The sequence below is a fragment of the Gambusia affinis genome, linkage group LG15 (genome assembly GCF_019740435.1).
Source record: "Gambusia affinis linkage group LG15, SWU_Gaff_1.0, whole genome shotgun sequence".
NCBI lineage: Eukaryota > Metazoa > Chordata > Actinopteri > Cyprinodontiformes > Poeciliidae > Gambusia > Gambusia affinis.
In genome coordinates, this window is record NC_057882.1 from 5,925,506 (window position 1) to 5,952,895 (window position 27,390).

Below are 27,390 nucleotides of genomic sequence, written 5' to 3' on the forward strand. Positions count from 1 at the left end.
ATTAAAAAGACATGCTTTGCTTTTAAAACCTATTTCTCTCTCTTTTTCTGCCTCTGTCCTGCTTCCCCATCAGCTCTTCCTTGTCCAGAGAACAGCCATTTTGAAGAATGCACCACCGCTTGCCCTTTGACCTGCACCAACCTGGATGAGCCCGAGGAGCCGTGCCCTCTGCCGTGCCAGGAGGGCTGCCAATGTGAAGAAGGCTTTGCGATGCGGGACGGCCTGTGCGTGGCCCGGAGCGACTGCGGCTGCCTGTACCACGGCCACCAGGTGGCCACCAACCAGACCTTCTGGACTGACTGGGAATGCCAGGAGCGCTGCTACTGCAACGGCTCCGACAACAGCGCGTACTGCCAGCTCGCACCCTGCCACCCCGAGGAGTACTGCCAGGAGAACGACGGCCTGTACTTCTGCCAGCCACGCACCGAGGCCCTGTGTGTGGCCGCAGGTTACGGACATTTTCAGGCATTCACTGGCATGCCGTTTGAGCTTCAGAGCTCATGTACTCTCAAGATGGCCACCACCGTTTGTAGGCGGAGAGAGCCGGCGGGGACAGGTGGAGTTTTCCCTCGGTTTAAACTGGCGGTTCGCAATGAGGAGAGAGATACTGGACAGGCCATCTGGGTGAGGGGCTTCGTGCTGGAGGTCTACGAATACGAGGTGGAGGTTTCTCGAAGCTACAAGAACACTGTAACTGTAAGTATACAGACAACTGTACAGTGTAACCTTTGACCTTTTTCATGTTGTTGCAAGAGGGATGGTGTAACCGAGGGCTGGACAATAAATCAACAATATAAATCTTGATAGATACTTGATCAATATCGATAGATTTTATATACATATATAATATCCAGTAATTTCACTAAATTCAAAATTAGAACCGCACAGCATTCTGGGAGATTTAGGCAGAGCAAAGCCTCTAGCCCAGGAGTGCTCAAACATTTTGAGACCAAGATCTACTTTTTCTCTCAGCAGCCGGCTGAGATCTACCTCATGACACGAAGACATAAAAATAGTAAATTAAACTCTATTGACTTATTTTATCTGCGAATATACATCAGTCATAGCAGAAATATTAAAGTGATAGAAAACCTAATGCAGTTTATTTCTCAGAGAGATTCTGACACTGGGAGGAGGTTACTGGTTACAAACCTGAGGCCAGCAGGTGTCAGTCAGTTATGGTGGATCTGAAATTTGGTTTGATGATCTGAATATGAGAAGCTACAGACTGATAGGAGGAACCAAAGAGCTCTGCAGAGTAAAGGCAAATCTTCTGAAGCTGGGATATAATTAATTTAATTTCACATAATTATCGCGGTAGAAGCCATTTGTTTGTTAAAATTTTATGAAATATATTTGTTCTATTTGATGTTTGTTGTGAATGATGTAAACTCACAAACGAACGAGGTAATTAGTCCAACGTTTAGAAACTACAGCGGCTGTAATGAGCCACAGCAAAGGTAAACAAAGGTAAAATAACCCGAACAGGTGATCAACTCAGAACCACTCCTACCTTTTTACTCTCTTTCTCTTTGTAGTTTAAGCACACCTGTTGCCGTGGCAACCGCCTGCAAGCCGAGCAAAGATTACGTTAAAAACATAACATTCAGTCCGTTACGATATCAAATTTCCAGGCTTGATATTTATTTCTCCATTATTAATCAGCGCTTCCCTGAACTCAGAGATGGTTGATTGACCAGCTGAGCAGGAGTTTAAATTAGCTAGTCGGTCTTTGAGTCGAATTGTTTATTTTTTTAATGCACTGAATTGCGCAACAATATTGTTGAAACAATAATCACTGATAAGATTAATTTTAACACATTTTGCTGATTTTTTTTTTTTTTAATGACCATCCTTTAATGAAGCTCCAAACGTTTAGGATCTTAGTGAATATTTTGATAAGCGCGTCAGAAGAGGAAGTTCTGGTCTCAGCGTCTTGGCGGCGTTCAGTTTGTCACCTACTGCCGACATCGACTCTAAACCTTCCCGTGATCGACATATTTAACACCCCTGGTCTAGCTGCTCAACCTCCTCAGGCTAGCTAAGAAAAGTAGGTAGCGTAACTCACTCACTCTTCGGTTGCCTAGCAACAACTTATTGAGTAACAGTTTCAAGACTCCCTCTCCCTAACTTTGGTTACCTAGCAACAACCTGCAGAGTAACTGGTCCAACAGCCATTTGTAACTATATAGAAATAAACAACAGCAGGAAGTGAAACTGAATAAAACAGAAAAGGTCACACCACCAGTTTGGAAGTATTTCAGCTATTTAAAACAAAAAACTGTAATTGTCTTGATTTGTCTTTCAGCCATATCGTCCAGCCTTACATGTAATCCTCCAATGAATAGCAGGATTACATGTAATCTCAATAGGATTAGGAATAGCCTAATCAATAGTTTTTACTGTCTTGCTGAAGGTTTTTCTTTGGATATTTTGCATATTTTTCATTCTTTTACAGAGTCCCAACAATGACCAGAGAAAACTAAGATGTTTGGATGAAACTGCACAATCTCGCTAATAGGTCAAATAAGGTCACTAATGGGGCTCTAATGGGGCAGTTAGATGTTCACAACTGAAGGAGCCTTTTGGATCAGAGGTGAAACGTTGCAAGAAACATGAGAAGTCCATTTCTTTTCTACTTAACAGTATGGCATGATTCCAAACACCGACCCAAACTGGTTTTAAATGGACAAAGGTTCTCAAATGCCCTTCCCAGAGTCCTAAACTCAACTCTGTAAGGGATGTTTGGATTATGCTTAAACACCTGGGCTGATATTCATAAGGAATACTGAGACTAAAAGTAGCTCCTAGCAATGGGATTTTAGGAAAAATATTCTTTTTATAAACTTTTACCTCCATAAGACAAATGTAATTCATAAACATCTTAGGCCTTAAGAGAACTTTTTAATGTGACAAACGGTTAGAGGAGTAGTGAGGAGGACCTTTAGTTTATCTAAGTGTCTAAAACAGATAGACACAGATAGAGCTCTGCCATCAGCAGGCATGGCTGTGTGTCAGTGAATTCAATTTGGTATAAGTTCATTATCATGACTCACTTTCTTAATCCAGTCCAGACTTTATGATCAGTTCATGTCCATCAGCTGATTACTGGGGGTGTATTTTTTTTTTTAATCTCATTTTGTTTGGTGTATGGTCAAAACTAGACCTATGGATTTACTTTAGTAAAAGATACAAGGCCATATTTTATTTTTTATTTTTTCATATGAATGATAGGATGTGAGACTTTTTTAGACTCATATGCTAAAAAAAGACTGTCGTAAGGTTCACAGTCCTTACCAGCTGGTGGCAGTAGTGCCCCATTAAGTTATTTGCCAACCACAAGAAAACAAGAAGTAGAAAAGAAAACAATCACACTCTCTAGAAGACAACGTCACACCTAGCAACGGGGCCAATGACACCTAGCAACGGGGCCATTGACACCTAGCAACGGGGCCAATGACACCTAGCAACGGGATCAATGACACCTAGCAACGGGGCCAATGACACCTAGCAACGGGGTCAATGACACCTAGCAACGGGACCAATGACACCTAGCAACGGGGCCAATGACACCTAGCAACGGGGCCAATGACACCTAGCAACGGGATCAATGACACCTAGCAACGGGATCAATGACACCTAGCAACGGGGCCAATGACACCTAGCAACGGGGTCAATGACACCTAGCAACGGGACCAATGACACCTAGCAACGGGGCCAATGACACCTAGCAACGGGATCAATGACACCTAGCAACGGGGCCAATGACACCTAGCAACGGGGCCAATGACACCTAGCAACGGGATCAATGACACCTAGCAACGGGGCCAATGACACCTAGCAACGGGGTTAACAAAACCAATTCAAGCTTCTGGAATGATGCCAGAAGCTTGAATTGATTTGAGTTTGTTTGATTTAGGGCAAAGTCAACAATGATTTCAAACTTCTGCACCTATTCAGAAAATGTATCAATACACAGTTCTTATCTGACGTTACACTTCTGGGAGCTTTGTAGCTGAGAGCCATCTTGGTAGGTTTCTGTAACTAACTGTCATGACAGTTGCTTTGGAGTTGCATTGGAACTAACTCTCATCTTCATTTCTAATATATAAATAATGTAGGTACATTTCAACCACTGTTTGATTACAATTTTTGAGTACTTTGTTGTTGTTGGACTCGAAGCCGTGGCTCATCATCACTTTGAGCTGTGCATGCCCACCAAGATGGCGGTTCAGTTGCATGGATTCCTTCTGATTCAGACTTGTGGGAACTATGTAAAACAGATCAGGATCGACTGACTGACTGACTGACAGTGTGCAGAATCTTTACCACAAATGAAGAGTATCTCAGTTAACTCTAAATCTCTACTTCACTGCTAGTTGAGAACTTCTAGGAATCATTTTTCAGGTTTTTTTCCCCTGTGAAATGATGTTATCTTTAGTACTTTACGTACATTCAACTAATAAAATCTGATAGGCCTCTGCTCAAGCAATATTTGTAGAGATCTCATTTGAAATGTTTTCCTTGCCGAGTTAATCTGAGAACGCCTGTCAAACACCAGATCATTAACGTTGACCTATTTTAACAGTTTTTTCTGCTTTCTGAAGGTTGCAGTTGTTGCGTTTCAGAGGACGTGTTATTTCTAATCAAGCCGATAGAATAACCAGGCAGTGTGGGTGAATTCCTCTTTGATTGGCTTAAGGAGGATCTAATTTCAATAGGCATCTTTTATCAGGCTGGATTGGGCTCAGACGAAACCCTGAACCTGAGCGACACTTGGACCGGGTTCACAAAACCAACCAAAAGATCTGAGGACGCACCTCCAGCCGCTGTTCACACACACCCACACCGGTCTTTCTTGATTTCTCCCAGCATCTCTGTTGCTTATTACAGTTTCTTGTAGAAGTCGGTCCATTCATCACCTGGGGTTCCCCACATACCTGTAAAAACATGCAAGTCAGCGGGATTAGAAACTCTAACTCGATGCTGAAAATGACTCGACTCAGTTGTACTGTCGTCACTCAGGTCAACAAGGAGCGCCTGTACCTCCCCTTGAAGCTGGGCCCGGGGAAGGTCAACATCACTTCCTTGGGGATGCTGCTTGTTCTGGAAACGGATTTCGGCCTGACGGTGTCGTATGACTGGAACACGCTCCTCCTTTTGACTTTACCGAGAGACCTCTACAACGCCTCCTGCGGCCTCTGCCAGGGCATGCCCTTCTCCCCGCCCACTCTGAGCTCCACGGACTGGGCCATGACCTGGGCCGAGAGGGACACCTTCTGCCAGGTGGGCTGCGGCGACTCCTGTCCACGCTGCGGGCTCGGGGAGAAGAGCATGCCCAACAGCGCCCCCCTCATGGTGGCCGACTCCAGCATGATTAGCGATAACGAGGACGAGCCGAACGGAGTCGCCACCGGCATACGCTTCCACGTCGGGGACGGACTCTACGTGTTCGTGGAGCCGGAGGCCGTCAGGCTGTGTGGGCTGATTGTGGACCGGGGAGGCGTGTTTGCACGCTGTCACAGCAAGGTGGCGCCAGCGTTCTTTTATCAGAGCTGCCTGCAGGACACTTGTTTGGATCAAGGAGCTCTGGACACGATCTGTAACTGGCTGCAGATCTACGCCAGCACCTGCCAGACCCAGGGTGTGCTTTTAACCGGCTGGAGGAGTGACACGCCGTGTGGTGAGTGATCTCATCTATGCTTTACACTGATGTAGAGAAAAAGTAATCACCCCCTAAACACAATGAGTGGGTTTCTCAGAAGTGGTGAAGAGTCTTTAAAGGTGACCTATTATGCTTCCTTGAACAGGTTAGGATCGGTCTATGGGCTACAAAACTTGTTCATTGCATGTTTTTGCACAAAATCATTCTTAGAAAATGAGATTTCAGTGTGCTCAGTTCTGCCCAGTGAGCTCCTTTCAGAATGAGATGTCTTCGGGCCTCTGCTGCTTTAGATCCAAATTACCTGCTGCTAGCCCCCCAAGTCAATGTTTAGACTTGTTCATGAAAATGGCTGCAAACAGATGCGCAACAATACAATCGTACATCTTTGAAAAGCAGAAGTGGAGCCTCCTGCACAACCAACAAGAATGCAGCAAGTGGTTTCTGGATGGTGAGTCAACAACAAAACATTTTTCTTTTTCAGCAGTCATTGCAGAGGTTGCTAGGTGATGGGGGGAGTGGCTCTGCTGGGGTTGCTAGGTAACGGTGCTGTGCCTGCTGATTTGTTACATTACATTCTGGATGTTGCATTTTTTTCAGTCACCAAAAAACAACCGACTGGGTTTTTTAAAAACACTTGGACTGTTTTTAGAAGCAGTGAGGCCCAGAAGGAAAAACAAAAATGTGCAAAATGTGAATTTTGCGTAATAGGTCCCCTTTGATGTAGAGTCCTGTGAATAAGTAACTACGCCCTGATCAGCTGGTAATGAGTCTTTAACATCACCTTTGGGGAATTTTGTCCCACTCTTCTTTGCTGAGTTGTAATTATATGACTTTGGAAAGTTTCAAAGTGTGAACAGCCTGTCTGGATTTCAGTGCCTACTTTGACTAGACCACCCTAAAACCTCAATGTATGTGTTTTGGACCCATTGAGTAGTTGACCTGCTGGTTTGTTTTGGATTATTGTTGGACCCTGTCGTGTAAGGTGAAGTAGCAAAGGATTCCGAGATCATCATACTGCCACCACCATGTTTGACTATAGGTGTGAAGTTCTGGTTCTGAATGGTGTGTTGGGTTTAAGTCCTAAACTTAACATTTTCCAGGAGTTTCTGAGACCATCAAGGTGTTTTTTAGTAAATGTGATGGATCTTTGTGTTCTTCTGGGTCAGACGTGGTTCTGGTCTTGAAACTCTCATATGGAGGCCATTTTCTCCATTTCTTATTGTTGGATCATAACCTCTGACCTTTACTGAGTCAATGCATTAAATCATTGTTTTCTGATGTTATTTTTTTCTGATAATCTACATTTTTGATGAGCTGAAATGTTGATGTAACAACAACCCTTTACAACAATCAAAGCTCTGTTTACAGATGTTGATGCTCATATATCTAAATGATATAATTATCTCTACATTAAATAAAGACATTGCTGCTTTGCATTGTATTTTTAATGGCAGTCAGTTGCAGACTACCATTAATACCATTATGTTGACCCTCCTGTAGATTAGTACAAGAGGGTCACAGTTCACTAGATCAACAGAAAATGATTTAATGAACTAAATCTGTTAATTAATTAAAATTTAAAGCTAATAGTTCTGTGATCCACAGTTTCATCTTTTATTAAAATGTGCATATATTTAAATATTTTATTAATATCCCTAACCCTTAACCTAAAGTATTTAAATACTTTGTGGGTGTGAAGGTCGGCACGTCAGTGGGCGGGGCTAACAGCTGTTCAGTTGTTGAATTGTTCTGATTGGTTTAACCTTCTATGAAGGTTAAACCAATCGGATGTTGGGATCTACTTTATGAACCACACTGATGATCTAATAAATAATCACAAAAGATAATCATATTTACAGTAAGAGCTTCTGTTCCCAGTTTGTAGAGTAACCTGCTGGTTTCTGCTCCCAGTCCAGAGCTGTCCTCCGAACAGCCATTACTCCAGCTGCATGTCGGTGTGCCCGCCCCAGTGCGCCCCCGCCCGCGGCCAGCGGGACTGCAGCCAGGACTGCGTGGAGGGCTGCCAGTGCGACCTGGGCTACGTGCTCAACGGCAAGAGCTGCATCCTGTCCCAGAACTGCGGCTGCTATACGGACGGAAAATACTACGAGGTCAGTGTCCGCTGGAAACGAAAAGCTTTTTAAGCTTTTCTTTGGACTTTGGCTGCTTTTCCACTGATTTTCACTCTTTGTACCGGAACATGATGTCACATTCTTCAGTTTTTACATTTTTAATTCAACCACTTCAGCTTCTTTTTTGCCTTATTTTAAAGACATAAGAAAACTCAAAAAATTAGAGAATTGTAAAAAACGATATGTATATATTTTTGAGCCTGTGTAGTTCAGTTAATGATTAATCGATTGTTGAATTAGTTGACCGTTTATTCAATAATTAACCCTAGTCCATGGTGTAAAGAAATATTGTTTTCCATGATGGTAATTCATGCTAACGTCTAAAATGTTTCGCCTTCAGCCCAAACAGCTGTTCTGGAACAACGACTGCACCAAGCGCTGCCAGTGCATCGGGCGGAACCTGATCCAGTGCGACCCGCGGCGCTGCAAGGCGGAGGAAGAGTGCACTCTGCGATTCGGGGTCCGGGGCTGCTTCGCGCGGCGCTCTCAGCACTGCGTGGCATCGGGCGGCGGCGTCTTCAGGACCTTCGACGGGGCGTCGCTGCGTCTCCCGGCCTCCTGCTCCTTCGTCCTCTCCACAAACTGCCACAAGCTGCCCGACCTCTCCTTCCAGCTCATCGCCAACTTCGATAAATGGAGCACGCCCAACCTCACCACCATCTCTCATGTCTACCTCTACATAAACGAGGAGAACATACTGATCTCTGGCAGCACCGTCAAGGTAAAACACACCTGTGAAAACACACAGTTTCTGCAAACTCAAAAGTTCTAGAGTAAGACACGGACTTTTACATACGTAAATAACTCTGAGCTTGTTTCAGTTTTGATTGGATTTGTTTAAAGTTCATCTGTTTCTCTATCAGAACTCCGGGGGAGTGGATAATGTCAAAACACATTTATGCTTCATTTTTTCCCCTAATGAATTTGTTTTCTGCTCGAATTGTGCAGGATGAATGTCATCAAATGGCTTCTCAAAGTTTTATTTTTCACCTCATAAAAACAGGAAGTTTTAAAAGGAAGCGTGAACCTTTTGATGCTTCTAGGCCTCGTTGAAGCCTGGACTTCACTGTCCTTCCATTTTCAGGTGTTTTGTTGCACTTTAAAAGCCACCATTAGAGGATGTTTCATGTTGTACAGGATACCTGAAAACGACCCGTCCAGAACGGTCCAAAAGTCTGTAGTCAGCTCTCATTTTACAACATTTAGCTTTCAAACAGCCAGATTTAAATTCAGTCTTTTAAAGTGGACTTAGTTTAGTTTTTCAACCTGTTTAACTATCTAACCCTGGGTAGCATTGCACAAGCAGACTATCGCTAACACAGAATGTTAGTTTTCAGAAAGACAGAATTAAAAGCAGAGCGTTTTTGCATCACTTTTGGGTTTTTTCTGTTGATTTCTGTTGGTTCTGTTCAGGGAAACCTTTAACAACCGACCAAACAAGCTGATCCAGAGCTAATCTCCATTTACCCCCTTTCCTTCCTGTCCAACTTAGCAGCTACCTCTTTGCAAACGGCCTGTTGGGTCTCCAAGGCATCCGTCTCTCACAGAGGAAGATGCTGAGCTTCTGCCAGCCTGTAATCCTGGTGTTTGTTAATCCTACTGACCCTTTAGTTAGTGATTTGGTTTGTATTTATGCAGCATGAAACCTCAGATCAACACCACACAGTTGATCTGAGGTGATGGAGGTTAGAAATCCGACCTCAAGCAGAGCTGGACTCTGCTGATTGGACTGAACCGCACCGGTCCGGTTGCACCTGGAAGTCAGAATCTCTGAGCTCTGAGTCTGAAGAGCAAATGCCTTCTGATGTTCTGACTCGGAGAGTTTCACACAAACATTTATAAATCCAATATGGCCGCCATACATGTATAAAGCGGCAACAGCTGCAATCATAATCTGTCTAGAGCTGCAAATGTAACAATATATAAATAATGAAATTATGATTTTGGATAAATATCTAGAAATTTTTGGGGCATTTTTAAAGAACCATGTTTATTACATATTTAGTTTTATTTCTGTTTTGCAGTTTTGAAATAAAAAATAAATAAAATGTTTGCAGAAAGAGCACTAATATGTTTACTTTCATAGGATGTGGATGTTTGTAAAAACACACAAAAAATGATTAAAAAAAGTTTCTAAAAACACTTATGGCACTTTTATTGTGATCATTTTGTGGAAATTGAATCCCTAACCCTTGGACAAACTTCTGGAACTGAATTTTTTTATTATATCTACATTTAAACCATTAATTGATTCTTTAGCATCTTTAGCCAGAGTTATTAAGAGCCAAAGAGCTGCAGGTTGCAGACCCCTGGTCTAGAGGGCCACATAAGAAGCTATGGCGGGCCATATTTGGCCCGCTGACCTTGAGTTTGACACTGTGCCTCTAACTGAAAACCCAATCGTCCCTCCAGGTGAACGGGACGCCCGTGTCCGTCCCGTTCCTAACGGGCCTGATGACGCGTCTGTCCACGTCTGAGGGCTTCATCGTCATCGACACGCCGCAGGACATTCAGGTTCGCTACAACCGCTTCAACACCCTCAGCATCACCATGGGCCAGCGGCTCCAGAACAAGGTGTGCGGCCTGTGTGGAAACTTCAACGGAGACCCCAACGACGACTACATCACCTCCCGGGGCAAACCGGCCGTCAGCGCGCTGGAGCTGGCCCAGAGCTGGAAGACCAACGGCATGCAGAACAGGTGATGGTGGAAACCTTTCATAGATTGACCCAACAGTCTGTGAAGCTTTGCTGCTGTTCAGTTTAATAACTCAGCCGACTGTTTTTGTGTCCCAGTTGTGACGAGACCCAGTACGTGGCTTTAGCCCAGTCCTGTGACAACACGGCCGTCCTGGCGCTGCAGGGCGAAGAGGCCTGTCAGAAGCTGACCCAGCTGAAGGGCTTCTTCCAGCCGTGCCACGGCCTGCTGGACCCGCAGCCCTTCTACCAGTCCTGCTACCTGGACGGCTGCTACAACCACCGCACGGCGCAGGTCTGCGGCTCCCTGGCAGCCTACGCCGAGGCCTGCCGCTCCCTAGGAACCCTGACCACCAAGTGGATCACCCAGGAGAACTGCTGTAAGAGCACCGTCAGGCAGCTGGTCCTGTCCACTAGGGGGCGCCATTATGCAGTCAAAATTATTAATGGGAATAACTTGGGTTATTTAGCCTGTCATAAGGAATAAAATGCAGGTTTGTTTTTCAAAGTCTTATTTTCACCATGTCATTCATCCATTTAAAAAAGTTTATTTCAAACTATATAATTAGTGAGCAAGCTAAATAATTAGCTCCAAGCTTAATACTTGGTGAGCGAGCTCAATATTTAGCTTCAATGTAAATATTTAATTTAATGCAGAGTATTTAGTTTGATGTTAAATATTTGGCTCTAAACTAAATATTTAGTTTGACGCTAGATGTTTAGCTCCACAGCTAAAGACTTAGCTTGCTCACTTACAATTTGGTTAATAAGTTAAATATTTAGCTCCAATCTACGGCAAGTATTTTGCTCCAATTAGTATTAAACTAAATATTTAATTTGAGACTAAATATTTATATCTAGCATTAACTAAATATTTAGTTTGGAGCTAAATATTTAAGTTGAAGTTGAATATTTATTTTGTCCACTAAGCATTTAGCTGGTTTATTACATATTTAGTTTTGAAACTGTGATGTTTAACATGGTAAAAAACAGAGGCTCTGTTGTAGTTTTCCTGTTTTTGTAAAAAAAAAAGTGATAAATCTGAGCGGTGTGGATACTTTCAGGTTGACCTCTGACCTTTCTGTGTGAGTGCGACAGCTAACATTGTGTGCTCACCTGTCTTTAGCAGAATGGATCTACGACCCGTGTGCCGGAGAGATCTGCACAAACTTCACCTGCGAGTTGGAGAACGGAGGCGACCTGTGCGGCTGTCCGGAGCTGCCCACCAACCCTGCAGGTGAAGCTCCCGCCGCGTCACGGCGTCCACACCTGCCAAACACACCTGTGCTTCACCTGAACGTGTCCCGCAGGTGAGGATGACATCATCCAAGCGGAGGTGAACTGCAAGCACGCCCAGATGGAGGTCTCCATCTCTAAGTGCAAGCTCTTCCAGCTGGGCTTCGAGCGCGAAGACGTGAGGATCAACGACGAGCGCTGCGCCGGCATCGAGGGCGAGGATTTCATCTCCTTCCACATCAACAACACCAAGGGCCACTGCGGCTCCATCGTCCAGGTGAGCTGCTGCGGCTGTCAAATATGGGCTCGTTTACGGTCAAACTGGTGGATCATTTGACTCAGGAGAAATGTTGCAATATCAAAAGATGACGTCACGTCACAGAGCCTGACGGCCTGACGTATAACAGCTCCGTCATTTTCCACACAGAAATAAAAACGAACAAAGTTTCTGAACACAAGCTCAGAAAACGGCTGCAAAAATGGAAATGATCCCGATTTTTTTAAATTATATTTATTTGTGGATAACTTTGAAAAGGAAGATTTTCTTCTATATTGAAACAAGTCTTGGTTTTGCTCATAATCTTTGAGTTGTTAAAGAAACATGAGTAAAACTAATGCTCTGTTGTTTTCATTTGTGTATCTAAATATTTTTATAAACACTCAGTAGCTGATTTTTGTTGGGGGTTTTTTGGCCAGTTTACGTTCATATTTAAACTTATTATAAAAAAAAACTTAAACTTAAATTTTACTTCCTTGTCTATTTTATATTTTTCTTGTTGCACTAAATGTATTGTGTGATATTTTATGTGTTTATATGCAAATATTTTTTATTCTGATGATATCTGCAGTCTAACGGCACGCACATCATGTACAAGAACACCGTCTGGATCGAGAGCGTCAACAACACCGGCAACGTTATCACCAGGGACAAAACCATCAACGTGGAGTTTTCCTGCGCCTACGAGCTGGACCTGAAGATCTCCCTGGAGACGGTCCTGAAGCCCATGCTCAGGTCCTGCCCAAAGATGAAACCTAAAGGAATCCTTCAAATAATTCAGCTTTTGTTCCAGCTTCATGACATCAGGCGGAGAAATCCAAACATTTACCGAGTGGGGAAGAAAAATCCCACATTTTCTGCAAAACAACAATAATTTAAACTGAATTTGAACAACATTTAAAGTGCTTTACGGAGGGAGAAAGGGCAAAAAATTAAGAAACATATTAAAGTGCTAAAAGCAAAATTTAACCTTCACGTTGAAAAATTAAAGTTTAAACCAAATGAAACTTGAGGGACTGTAGAAATGATCCAATAAATTAATATTTGACCATTTTTAGTCTTGACTAGAAGGAACCAGCAGATTCTGCACGACCCAGTAAAATTAGCAAGAGCTGCTTCTGAAATGATTATTACTGTTATTATTAACATTATTTCGGGACAGAAACGTCTGATGCTTTCTGCTTTCACCAAAATTAACTTTAACAGGGATCCTAAAGTCCTCTGGGTCTGGAGGACGATGAGTCCGAATCCAGCTGCTGGCAGCAGCAACAACCAAACCAAACGATTCCCTCTGTGAGAGCAGCCGAACCTTTTCTGTTAAAAAATAAAAATAAATACTACAAAATGTCACTTTTTAATTAAAAGAGTTTAAAAAAAAATCAGCCGAACCTTTTATTTTAAAAAATAAAAATACATACTACAAAATGTCACTTTTTAATAAAAAGAGTTTTTAAAAAAATCAGCCGAAAAATCATCATTTTAAAAAGCAGCTAAGCTTTTACTGTTTATATAAAACGGCGGTTTTCAAAGTGTGAGGCGCGCCTCCCCTGGGGGGCGCCAGAGCACTTTAGGGGAGGCGCGGTGCGAGGGAAAAAGTAAACCGGAAAAGCTATCTGCTTGCTGTCTACTGATGTGAGAGAAACGTCTTTTACGCATTACGATCAACTCTGTGGATTTAGGAAAAGTGGAAATGTTTCCCACCTTAGAGGATGTTTTGGCCAGTGATGTCAGTGACGTTACTGACGCCGGACCACTTTTTTCCTTAACGAGTAATCTAACGCTATTTATTTCAAATCCAGTAGTCAGACTACAGTTACTTATCAAATGCTACTATCTTCTTTTGTTATTTAATCGTATTTCCTCTACTCGTCTTGACGAGTGACCGATGTCTCTATGCAACAGAAATGTTAAAAATGGAGGGAGATGCGCATTTTGTTGGTGGAAAAACTGGAACTATTTTGAGTTTCTGTCGCCAAGTCCGATTATTATAAGCGGCTTTGGGCTTCATCTTTTAAAAGTCGCTTGCAAGTTTAATGAGCGGCGGGTTGCGCCTTTTTGGGCTCGTTTTTGAACGTGAAGTTACTCATTTGGGCTTGGAAATAAGCAGAGACTCAATAAATCCCAGAATTTGTCCGTCATTAAGGTAGTTTTAGTCAGTCTCTCCCTGTTCATCATTTCCCGGATGATCCGTCCCGCTGTGTCTTTGTTAATGTCAAGTTAATTTATTACCTCTAAAAGACGTTGAGCTGCAGGCGCTCAGAAAACTGCAAATATCGAAACCAATATGAACAGCGCAATAAACGTGAAAACAGCCACGAATAAACGTGTCCGTAGTTGGCAATAGTTATAATGGCAAGTTAGCACCGTTATAATTATTAATATTACGGTAAGTGTCGCAGCCATCTGAGCTGTGGAGCTGCAGGAGGAGCTCTGTGGGCTGCGACATCAAACTCAGGGCCGTAACGCAGAATCTGGAGGCTGGGGGGAGGGGGGCTTTAAAATCCTTCTTAGAGTTTTCCAGACAACAGTGGACCACACAAATTACTCATGTTTTTTATTTTTGTACTGTTTTTTGTACAATCTCCTCTTCAGTTCAACCTTATCAGTGGAGACACATTGTTGATGTTACCATTATAAAATAACTTCCAATTAAGTATTGGCAAAGATCAATGTGATCTTCACAGGAGGCAGAGCGTTGTTGTTAGCAGCTGCTGAAAGTAACTAAAAGTTACTTTTAGTGTAACTTGCCAAGTAATCAGTAATATAACTAAGTTACTTTTTCAAGGAGTAATCAGTAGTCCGATTAAAGTTACTTTTTCAAAGTAACTATGCCATCACTGGTTTTTGCTCCTTTGGAGGTTGATGAAGTTCAATCTTTCATGACACAAACCCCTGATATAAAACAACAAATGAACTTTAAAAAGCAAATGAAAAAAATTATTTTAAAAATTGTAAAAAAAAAAATATTTTCGAAATCCAAATCAACTTATTAAAATAGGTGAACTGTTTCTTTAATGAAATTAATTTCTTTAATGGTTTAAAATAAAACCTGCCAGACTTTTTTCTTTTATTAAAAAATATTTTTTAATTTAAAACAGGATTTCAAAAATTTTTTTATTTTTTTCTGAAAAAAAAAGAAAAAAATGCAAATGATTTTAAAAACAGCTAAACTTTTATATTTCAGATAAAAACGAAAAAAATATCAAAAACTGAGCTTTTTTTCTTTATTATATAAAGAATTAAAATAAAATAAAAATTAATTATTAAAAAACAGTGGAACTTTTTTCTTTTTAAATAAAGAAAATTTGCAATAGAAAAATGGAAATAAATTTTAAAAACATTGAATTTTTAAGGTGCATTCAGGTACAGCTCGTGCACTGGAGCGTCTTTATTAATCCAGGCATTAACTGAAACCTGATCATCCGTAATTATTTACAATAATCAATCCAAATCTCCACTCAGCTCTCTTTTTGAAGTTTTAAAACAAAATAAAAATTAATTCAAGAAATATTAAAGAAAGAATTGTAAGAAACCTTTTTCCAATAATAAATAAACTGGAAGAAAAACTTCACTGAATAAAAGTAAAAACTTGACAGTATTTGTTTAAAAGCAGCTTTTGTTTTTTCTTGGTCTTTACGTCAATGACATCACTTCCTGTTTCCTCCAGAGTCCGACTGGTGTGAGGAGGACAACGGTGGCTGTGAGCAGATCTGCACCAGTAAGGGAACTGGGCCCATCTGCAGCTGTGTGACTGGGATGCTGCAGCCTGATGGGAAAAGCTGCCGCAGTAAGAAAGACACAAAATGTCAGAAATCACCTTCGATCTGCAAACATTTAGTCACTGAGTCTGATCTGAAATGTCCTAGTTAAAGATTGAAAATGAACTCCTTTAATTCTCCAACAGGCTTCCACATTTATTAGAATATTTATCTGGTTAAACTGTTGCTACAGCCTCAGCATTCTGTGTTTTTGCCTCCTTAATTGCACCTTAAACTGTTTTTCAGTGGGGTTCTATGAAGTAGCTGTCAGTAGTCAATAACTTACCTGTAAATTCCCACTCAAACCAATTGAACCAGTTCTTATCAGGCTGTTTTTTGTGTCTCTTCCACATGTCCTTTTGTCTCCGCTTTGTCTTTTTCACATCAGAGTGAAACATTTTTTCTGTATTCTGGCTGATTTCTGCACAAAAAGGGCCAAACAAAAGAGTCTGTTAATACGTCAAATGTTTCAGATTGGTGTGAAAGTTTTGAGTTTAGGTTGAGAAACATTTTCTGTGAAACATAACTTGAAATTATCTCCAGAAATGTCACCGATTTTTACTTATTTTCTGTGAAATATTCTTTAATAATGCAGCTTAGGAAGCAGCCAATCCAGAGGCAGCATTTATTTTCTATTTATCTTAATGCAAAAATGCCACAAATTATTTTTCCAGCTCGTTTGGAGGTTGATGAAGTTAAAAAAATCTTTCAAAAATGACACAAATTATAGTAAAAGTACAACACAATATACTTTAGCAACTATATTTATCACTTGTAGTTAAATTTCATAGTAAAGACGACGACAAACATCCAGTAACTTTTACTTAATAAACTTCATTAAATAAAGATAAAGTTTCTGAAGAATGAGCGACTCACTTCCTGTTGTTTAGAATAAAAACTAAAGAATCCAAAGATTACAGGGAAAAAGGCAAATCTGCTGCATCTTATGTTTCAGATCTTATTTATTAATTATATATTAATACATAGATTTATTACACAGGATGAAAAAGCAAACAAAGTGTTTAGTAAGAACATGCCATCTACTTTCTAAAATTATTTTTGTATACCTACTGCCTCAGAATAACAAATATGAGCTTGTTTCACTCAGAGAACGGAGAAAACTCCACAGAAATTAAAGTTACGCCATAGTTGAGTTCTGCGTGTTTGTTGAATGTGTGAAGCATAAAATGTGAATCTATAAATAGCCAGTGATTGTTTCCATATCTGACGGTTTTGTTCTGGTTTCGGTTCTGCAGCTCTGAGCTCGTCCTGTAAGGTCGCCCCTGCTCTGCCTCTGCTGAGCGCCAGCGCCGTAATCTCCATCATCCTCACCCACTTTAACTCCTTCGTCGTCTCCTAACAGCCACAGCAGCCAAACGCCAAACAGAAAAGACTTGAAGACGAGACTGGAATTTGAATTTCTGAGTGCAGATGTGAAAATAGCTCTTTGTAGAACGCTGTAAAGCTTCTGTTCTTTAGATTCATCAAGATTTCTAATTTAAAGTGTGTAGAGTTTGGGTTTTTTTAAATGCTTCTTTTTTTTTTTTTTTTTAAAGTTTCTGATTGTTTTCCTTTTTTATGGAAGTATTGTGTTAACAATAATCACCACCAGATGGCGCCAAAGAAGCAAATATCTTCAAATCTAAACAGTGGAAGGATTGAGGTGGATTAAATGTGAAAGTCAGGGAGAGATTGTGATTAAATTATTATAAACTACATTTCTTGGTGAAATAAAATATGATTGGATAGTTTGACAGTCGGAACTGTAAGAATAAAATCTGAAACTGGCCTTTTTAAGCGTTACCTCTGGCATAACAGCCGCATCTAAAATAAACACTCATTGAATTGAGTCACAGAATGACGTTTTTGTTGCAATCTGTTTTTCATTTACTCAGATAGTTTGTGAGGATTTTCTTGCAGCATCTCCAAGCTGAAGTTCTGTTGAACTGGGAAATGTTGACTTCCCAGTCACAAAAATCAACTGGAGCACCCTCCCAGATTTCTCACTGGGAAACTAGGAGCTACTCCGACTGCCCCCAGCTACAACTTGTAAGGCTAACTTTCCGTTTCAATATAGCCCCTCCTCGCATCAACAGGAGTAAAATGAAGTGGAGACCTTATTATTTTTCCAGGACACACATGTCTTGTGTGTCTTTAAACTACCTGAACTGGTCTAGTTTAGCTATTTTAGCTAGCTACAGTTAGCTAAATTAACAATCATGCCTCCTTTTCTCTAGTGGTGCTGGTGTCCATCTCCAGCTAACGTTCCAGGTGAGAGGCAGGGTCACCCTGGACAGGTCACCTGTCTGTCGCAGAGACACACACACACTCACATACTCACACCTAGGGAGAATTTAGAGAGACCAATTAACCTGACAGTCATGTTTTTGGACTGTGGGAGGAAGCCGGAGAACCCGGAGAGAACCCAGGAAGAACATTCCCAGGCCAGGAATCGAACCCGGAACCTTCTTGCTGCACGACAACAGTGCTTCCAACTGCGCCACTGTGCAGCTAAATGAAATTTAGCTAACTATGACTACATTATCTAAACTACCTACAGTTAGCTAAACTGGAGCTAGCTAAACTAGTTCAGCTATGTTCATCATCCTTATATTATCTCACTCGTATTTAGTTTAGCTACATCTAAACTAGTTCAGTTTAGTTCACTCTAAACTGAACAAAAAAAAATGTTGTTTGTAATGGAAAGTAAAGCTTAAAATTATGGATGTAGAGGAATTGCAAACAATGTGTATGGGGACCGCCATGTTGAAATTCCGACTTTTTAACTGGAACGTTGTTAAGTGTGGTTTGACGACAAACCCAGCTCCAAGTTACGACTTCAGGAGTAACGGGAACGCAGCATAATTTCTAACAGGAATCCATGGTTGTTTTGAAGCATTCTGATTAGCTGACAGGTTTATCTTTTGCTACACTGCCCCCTATGGGTTTGGCATATTTACAACAAAAAGTGGCGGATTAAAAACGGTGTTTAGTACAACAACCTCTGTGATCTCTGCTGATCTTCTGAAACTGGTAAATCCTCCAAACAAAAGCTTTAGATGACAGACAGGCTCTTAGTGTTAATGTTCCATTTCTTAGTGGAATATTTTAACCACAACCCAGCCGCTCACAAAGCTAATCATCCATAAAAATACATTTGTAACATTTTTAAAAAATATTTTAAAAATACACAAAAATATATAAATACTACAACAAAGGCAACAGAAGGAAGCAATCCATTTTCCTGATTTTCACTCCCCCCCTATTTATGTTATTACCAGCCCTTTACTCCCCCTAGTGGTCTGGAGTTTGCAGCCATGTAAACCGGCTGTTTTTGTTTGTGTGTTTTTGCATAATTTTCTCCTGTGGTTGCATCATTGCGTTTGTGAGTTTTTGGACTTTGCAGTGTCATTCTGTTGAAGAAATTCAATCAAATTATTCCACGAAAGGCTGAAAATTGACTAAAACCTGCCACTTTTACAAAGAAAAGTCTGCATATTTTAAAATATCCTGTATCATTTTATGCCAAAGTTGTTGGGAGCCTAAGGAACTGCATTATGTCCAGGAGGAAAACGTTCTGTGAAAGTTAATGAGTGAAATATTTATGTGTGAGAAAACCACCTTGTGGAAATAATAAGACGTAAACATAACCCAGAATATGCTTGAGTTTTGCTTCATGATGCAGAGTTTTTCCCCTCTCTGAAGACTTTATCTAGTTTCCCATGAAGGCTGGTCATCTGATACAGAGGGAAAGTAAAGTCCTGCATTCCTAACAATCTGCCCGCTTGTCTCCTCCTCACCTTACCAACCCGCAGTGACAGATGAAAGTTTAATTCAGCGGCTGAGCCTTCCTGCTGCTTCCTGTGTACAGATGTACAGTCCTCTTCACTTTAAAACCTGTTTTTTATTGTTTGAGCAGAAACAGCTTTCCTTCAATAAATGTTCTGAAAATCCATTTATTGAAGGTTTTTGAAGGTGCTTTTGATTTTTATTTGCCTGATGATGACGCCGCCACACACCCAACCCCAGCTGAGTAAGCACACATTCACTCATCTATAATTAAAGGCTACATTTTTTTATCCACTCCCAGGTTCAAACATGTAAAACAGGCGCAACATCTGCCTCTCTGTCATGTTTTGATCAATTTGTCTCTAGGATACTGTTTCCAGGTGATAAATCAATAAAAACCAACAACTTCACACCTGCGCAACGTGTCCTCAGTTACTTTATCGGAGCAGAATTAGGTCACGTTTTACAGCAAAGCCAGCGATGGGTGGCATCTGCATGGCAACAAAATGATTCAAGAAGGATAAGGAGATGAACTGAGAAATGACTGTACAACAGCTAAACAAAATTTGAGGATGTTTGGATTAATTATATAAAAAGTTATTGGTTGCTTCTTGTCAACAAACATCTGCATCAAGTCATAAATGTTTTTCATTACCTCTAAGAGTAACTACATGTTGTAACTCGTATCAAATTTCTTCAAAAAGTCGTGGCTAGTGCAGGAATGGTCTCCAGCAGCAGTCAGTCTCGCCATGAATATAAAGAAGCCTCTGACTGAAGACTGTTTCTATGCAATTTGCGGATTTTTCGGAGTCTGAAAATTGTCTCATAAATTTTCAGAGTCAGAAAAATTAACAGGAGCATTTCATTGAGGTAACAGTATCATTCTACCATATAGCAGCGCGGATATGGATGGCTTGAGAAAGTATTGTCTTTTTGCCCTTCAGTGTTGTTGCATGCGCGAAATTTCCGTATGTAAACAATAACATGCAGGAGGTCTTATGATTTTGATTTAGTCAGTGCCTCACCAGTCATGAACCTCACTGCACCACTGGAGGGTAACTATATTTATCAAAACATTAGCTAAAAAATACCCTTTTTTAAATTTTTTTTTAGCTAAATTATATAAATTCAAATAATATTCTTAGTTATCTCTGATCATTACACCCTATATTTTAGTAGAATAGTACAGTCAGCTAATTCAATGTAACAATGAAAGAATTTTTACAAACATGGAAGAATAATTTATTATTTTTGAATAGTTTAATTACAGTTCAAATCTGTTTTCAGTGTTGCTGACGCCACAGTGAGAGGTTTTTGTCACTTATATGTTCATATTATATCAACTGAATTACTTTTGAATATTAAGTTATTATTATTTACATTTACAGGTAAAAATAGATTATGATGGGATATCTTTGAAAATCTAGTAAAACCGTTTTCTCTGCTGCTTACAGAGAAAGGTTTCTGCTTTCTGCCACTGCAGGTTGTCCTTTGGGTGGCAAAAAAAAATCAAATAAAGGATTTTAAAAAAGCACCAAAATAAAAAATAAATTCAGAGAATCACTGATGAGGATCATTCCTTCAGTGGAGTGATTGTAAAGTTTGCAGAGGATTGTGTGACTCCACAGGAAGGTTTTCGACTGAACGGGGATCACTTTCTATCAGGGCTTGTTGTAACTATTCAGGAGCTTACGCTGACATTCACGATGATGATGATGAACCTGCGGTTGCACCCTTGAAAGGAGTGATAACCGGTTTTATGAGGATATTCTGACTCCTTACATAAAGTGACACAAGCAGCTGATTATTAACCGGTGATTATCGGTGCTGGTGTGCAGGACGTGCCGTCAGCCGGGTTTATTCATCATTATGTTCATTAATGTCAACACCTTTATCGCCTCAGAGGTTCTGTTTCGCAAAGTTGTTCAGAAATTTCTAGAAATATAAATATTACCCCAACGTCTGTCAATAAACTCCTCCAGTTCCCTGTAAATTTAACTAAAACCAAGAGTTTCTCTCCTATCTCTAAACCACTGCACAAAGGTCGAGGTGCTGATGATTTTACAGTTCTGACTCGGGAGTAAAGCTGTTAAATGCTGTCAGAGATACTCCTGTCTGTCTGCCAGTGATGCATTCAGTGTTGAAGCAGAAGAATGAAACAAGTCAGAAGAATCAGAGTCAGAACAGCTTCAATAGATTTCACACACAAACGAGAAGTTTCACTTCAGGCTTTACGTCGCATAACCTAATATAAACTTTAAAGTAAATGAAATAATTATAAAGGTTCATGTGTTTGCAAAGAAAAATGCAAAAATGCTTATTCAGTTTCCCAACAGAGTAGCTGAATACTGTAAGTTATTTATTGCATTTATCAGGGAGTGACAGTCAGGAAAAATGGCAGGTGAAAACGGATGAATGATGTAAACTATAAAATGGACAAAAAAAATGAATCAAATGCATCAAAGAAATGCTGCAACAACAGAAAATAGTAGGAAAAAGTAAAAACAGTAGGTATAAAATGCTGCAAAGTCCTCCAGACCACTAGAGGGAGTCGAACACCAAATCATTTAGAACCAGATGCTCAGCAAAAGTCCAGACAAACAGAATGACACATTACAGAGCAGCTGCATGTTGACATGTGTAATATTACCGACTCCAGACTCCCCCTAGTGGTCAGGCAACAGTAATATGGTTAGCTAAAAGATAGTCAATAGCATGTGGTGTATCACTAGGATATGGACTAACAATGACTTACTCCATTTATTATTCAAGTATGTTATTATGTTCCAGCTAAAATTAGCTTTAATGTTAAGGTTAGCTTGAATGCTATCACTAGTATGTTGACTACAACTTACTAACTCAACTCAGTATGCAAACATTAGAGCTTAAATGATGCCAGTAAACATTTGGAGTATCACCAGCATGTGGACTTACATCGACTTACCCCATTTAGTATGCGAAACAGAGCTAACATATCAAAAACTAGCTAAAAATGATTATTTTAGCTTAATGCTAATGAGAGCTATCACTAGCATAAAAAGTGACTGGCATGTAAACTCTACCAGTAGGAAGTCAGATATCACTAGCATGTTGACCAAGAGTGCCTTAACCCACTCGGTGTCCAAACATTAGCACTGCAGCTCAACTTCCTGGAACAGGAAGCCAGAAAAGCAGAAGTCTGATTTTATATAATGTATCCTACAGGGAAAATTGGGTTTCAACTCGATACTAGAGTTGAAACCCAATCAACTCTAGAATTGGGTTTCAACCCAATCAACCCTAGTATTGGGTTGATACTAGTATCAACCCAATACCCAATACAGCTGGCAGGGGACGAGACGTCGGCGGACGCCTTGGTCGCTCTGTGAAGCTTGAACATGTCGCCGTCCTCCTCGTCCTCAGTGAACAGAGACGCCGTCATGATCTGGAAACAGGAATTAATCTGATGACTCTGACTGATAACTGTCAGAGTCGCCTCAGCTCCTCTTGATCTGAACCAAAACGAAACGTTTAAAAAGGAAACAAGATTCTGGTTCTTCAACCGACTCCACGTCTGGAAACATGTCAGAAAATAGAAGCATATAAAAACGTGTTGCCAACTTCCTGTTTTCAAGGAGAACAGCTCCGGTAAACAACAGCACAGTTAGCTCCTTTTACAGGAATGTGGAGCCATTTTACCAATTTAACCCTCACAGGTTTTTGCAGAAATTTAACCCAGTTATTTTTCACACTAATAACTGGGTTTTATTATCAGCCTGGTGGGCCTTCAGGCTTTACTAAAACCCCATCAGGCTACGTTTAGTTTACAGTGGAAACAGATTAAACCAGGTTTAAACAGATTAAACCAGGTTTATAGTTGAAGTACCATCCCGTCTCTGCACTTGTCCGGCGGCCTCTGGCTGTTCTTTCCAAATTATGATGAGAAACTCTGGAGTTTGTTACAAATATTCAGGATAAACAGACAGAATCACTGGATTCAAGTGATGTCTGTGTGATGCACCATAAAGTGGGAGATTTGAATCATTACTTGTTTATACAGTCAAGAAAAAATGTTTAAGAGTATAAGCCACCACATAAATGATTAGTATTCCAATGTATTATATATGTGTTTTTTTTAAGACTGAAATACCACATTAAATCAAAGGAAAAAAAGGAACCAAATTGCAGACAGCGTTTCACCAGGAGGCCTAGAGTGAGGAGCACCGCCTCCTCGCTCCGCAGAGAGAGTTTGGGGAAGAAGATGGCGTTCGTTCCTTAATTCACTGAAGCTATTCATGTTTACAGGCTTTTCACTCATGTGGCAACACTAGTGTATGAAGCTGCTACTCTGCCCTTCAAAGCAGGGTAACTAGCAGGGGTCAATAATGCCACCTTGGGAATCGCGCCCAAGAAAATACGTCAGTAAGAAATTTAAGGTTTGTAACCAATGAGAACAAGACTTCATTCCACCACAAAATAGTTCATTTTATTGTTCCATGATTGAAAAACCAGTAAAATTCAAAGAACCACAATAGGAAGGGAAGTGCGCAGTACTGGGGCCGACCAGCAGGGGGAGGGCAGTCCAAATGTGGGAACTGGCTCCTAAAACAAATTAATAAATCAAAATAAGCACTTGTGAACAGACACTCGATCGTGAAGAAATCCCAACACCGGTCACTCGCACAGCACGGAGGTCCAGTTCCTCTGGACGCCCCCACCGCCTTCAGCTCTCAGCCTGGAGACAAAAGGGTGGGGTTAAACAAAGCAAATACAAAAAGAAAGAAAGACACTACAATTTAGACATGAGGCGCTAAAATGAGGTTACCTCTAACCTCCGATGTATCCAGTCATTAAAATTAATGTTTTAATTAAGTAATAAAAAAAAAAAAAAACAGCTGTTGTTCCACGTCCTGGTCGTGTTACACTGGACCAGCTCTACACCCTCAGCAGGTCCTGGAGGTTCTGGGAGTTCGCCCAACCAGTCTACATGTGTTTTGTGGACTTGGAGAAGGTGTTCGACCGTGTCCCTCGGGGAGCCCTGTGGGGGTTCTCCGGGAGTATGGGGTACCGGGCCCTTTGATACAGGCTGTCAGGTCCCTGTATGACCGGTGTCAGAGTCTGGTCCGCATTGCCGGCAGTAAGTCGGGCTCGTTTCCGGTGAGAGTTGGACTCGGCCAGGGCTGCGCTTTGTCACCGGTTCTGTTCATTAATTTTATGGACAGAATTTCTAGGCGCAGCCAGGGTGTTGAGGGGATCCGTTTTGGTGGCCTTAGGATTGCATCTCTGCTTTTTGCGGATGATGTGGTCCTTTTGGCTTCATCGGGACGTGATCTGCAGCTCTCGCTGGAGCGGTTCGCAGCCGACTGTGAAGCGGCTGGGATGGCGATCAGTGCCTCCAAATCCGAGGCCATGGTCTTGAGCCGGAAAAGGGTAGAGTGCCTTCTCCGGGTGCACAGAAGCTGAATGCTGCTTTTCTGCTTTTGGATTTAGGATGAACATGTCTGCTTTCTTGCTAATATAAAGTGTTTAATGCAGTTTTATTATTATCTATTCAGACTGATAGAGAAAAAACATGAGGGACCGTTCAGGACAAAAATTATGTTTTGTCTTACACACACTACTAAACACCCATACACACACAAAATATTAAAATTGCACATATATACTATTAAAATGTCACACACACATAGGAATTTTCTCTGTATTTACTTTAGGGATAATTCTTACCATATCCTGCAGGTGTGACCTAATAACCCAATAATCCAGCAATTAGACGCTTCTTAAAGAAATGTGTTGCAACAGCAGAGCCTCAGTCTGGAATGTGACAAAGCTAACACGTCCTGTTTCCCCTGAAAGAGCTAATTATGGTGTTTCTGCTGAGATTCCTTCACTTACAGATCCTGTTGGGCTCGCTGGCAGATTACTCTGCTGTGAGGCAGTCCTCGCTCTGATGCAATTCACGCTCATAAGTTTTCCACAGAGCTGGATGTTTCAGTGTTTCAAAAACCTAGAAAAACACCAGACATTTCCAGATTAAGGACAATGTTGTCTTTTTATTTTAAATAGTTATTTTTCTTCCCCAATGCTTTGGAGGCAAAGCCACACATGCTAACAAGTGGAACATTTTCACTGTCACTTGTTATGTAACAGAGGACCTTTTGACTTTGTCTCCAGTTGTAAAATCCTGTCATCTTCAGCTATAAGATTAAAAGTCTTTGGAGAACATTAAAGGGCAATTAAAGAACTTCAAGGCTGCTGTCAAGTCTCTTATCAGAGTCAGAACTGGGTCAAAGCAGAGCCAAGGTCGAGATTTGAGCTGAGAATAATTGGCTCAGAACAATCACTGTTATTGGGTTTCAGCTGCAGCCCAAACAGCAAACAATGGATTTAATAAGTCTGCTTTTTGCTCAAAGCGCAGCAGAAATCTTCCTCACAACAGTGGCTGCATCAGCTCCAATGTTCTAACAAGGCGAGGAGGAAAATTCACGTTTCTGCTCCCACCTGTCTGTGAATGTGGCGCGTAAAACCGTCTTAATATTGACCCAAATGCAACTACATCCCCTAATCTCATTGAGACGCCATGAAGAGAGAGACTGAAGTGACTGCAATTACTTTCCAAAGTTGTTTTTGCCAGTTTATTTATAGTTTCCACTTGTTCAAGTCAAGCTAACTTATCCAGCAAGCTAGTAACTAGCTAGCTTAGAAACCGACCCAGGGATCCTCCCTCCTGACACCTAAGCGTGCAATATATCAAAATTTAGCTAAAAACGATTATTGTAGCTTACGACTAATATTAGCATGAGGGCTATCACTTGCACATAGAGCAAAATATTTTCTAATGCTAAGGTTAGCATTAGCATTATTTGTCAGAAATGCCGTTTCTCTTTATGCCAGACCATTTCTGTAGTAAAATCAGCTAAATAAAAACGATAATAGGCGACGACTTAACGCGGGTTAACTTGCTCATAGGTTGTTTTGATGTCCATCATGGTGGAGTCAGTCGTTGGCATCACATTCAAACGGTCAATACAGTAAATAAATCAGCCTAGAGATTGATCTCTTTACTAACACACTAATTGGCCTTAATATACAAAACATGATTTTTTTTCTCATTTCACAGGATTATTTAGCTTGAATATGCTAATGCTAATTCACCAGCTCACTGATGCTAATGCTAACGCTTCTCTCTTCTAATATCATAAAGTTTGTGGAATCCCTTCATTCCTCATTCTGATGCTACATTTGAACTCTACCAAGATGTCTCCACCTCATATAAATGCACTCAGCTGCTGCTTTGTAATTGGCTCTTTTCCTGTCAGCAAGCAGCTGAACTGGTCTACCTAACAAAGAGGCCAGTTAACGTTTCTATAATATATGAGCTTGTATATATAATTTTGAAGAAAACGCACCATACAGTCAAATTTTACTTTTAAAAATAATTGATATTGTTTTATAACTACTCCACATTATGGGAAAAAATTACTATAATAAATTACTAAAACCTCAAAATTAATACATTTTTGCTCAAGCAGCAGGAATGTTGCAGCACTAAATTCAGAATACCTTAAAACAATTGATATCTAAACAAATCTGCATTTAATGTGTAAAATTATTAGCTGTGGCTCTGATTTCATCCCAATACTTTATCCCTGCAAATGTATATAAAAATGTTCATATTTTAATTTTACAACAAGCCTCTTCTACACAATATGATTATTATATTCAGTTAATTAAAAAGAAAATCTCTGAATGAAAGAGAAAAATACCATAAAATCAGAATAATCAATTACTAAAGTCATTGTTAGGTATTAGAAAATGTTGGGGTTTCTTTTATATTTTAATGAAAAATAAATTGTTTT

The 27,390-nt window shown here is 40.6% G+C and overlaps 1 protein-coding gene and 1 long non-coding RNA gene across 2 annotated transcripts in view; both read left to right on the plus strand.

Annotated features, from left to right (window-relative positions):
* The window catches only part of tecta (tectorin alpha), a 31,987-nt gene extending 18,685 nt beyond the window's left edge, over nt 1-13,302 (plus strand). The window contains exons 13-22 of the mRNA XM_044141489.1: nt 74-696; nt 5,026-5,683; nt 7,577-7,776; nt 8,138-8,518; nt 10,210-10,496; nt 10,592-10,872; nt 11,619-11,729; nt 11,803-12,005; nt 12,577-12,740; nt 13,212-13,302. Coding sequence (XP_043997424.1) covers nt 74-696; nt 5,026-5,683; nt 7,577-7,776; nt 8,138-8,518; nt 10,210-10,496; nt 10,592-10,872; nt 11,619-11,729; nt 11,803-12,005; nt 12,577-12,740; nt 13,212-13,302 — 2,999 coding nt within the window. The remainder of the gene's footprint in view (nt 1-73; nt 697-5,025; nt 5,684-7,576; nt 7,777-8,137; nt 8,519-10,209; nt 10,497-10,591; nt 10,873-11,618; nt 11,730-11,802; nt 12,006-12,576; nt 12,741-13,211) is intronic.
* A 2,359-nt stretch (nt 13,303-15,661) lies between these two features.
* LOC122845405 lies at nt 15,662-17,624 on the plus strand. Its single transcript, XR_006373036.1, has 2 exons — nt 15,662-15,792; nt 17,020-17,624. It is a non-coding gene; the product is annotated as an uncharacterized LOC122845405 (long non-coding RNA).
* The last annotated feature ends 9,766 nt before the right edge of the window (nt 17,625-27,390 follow it).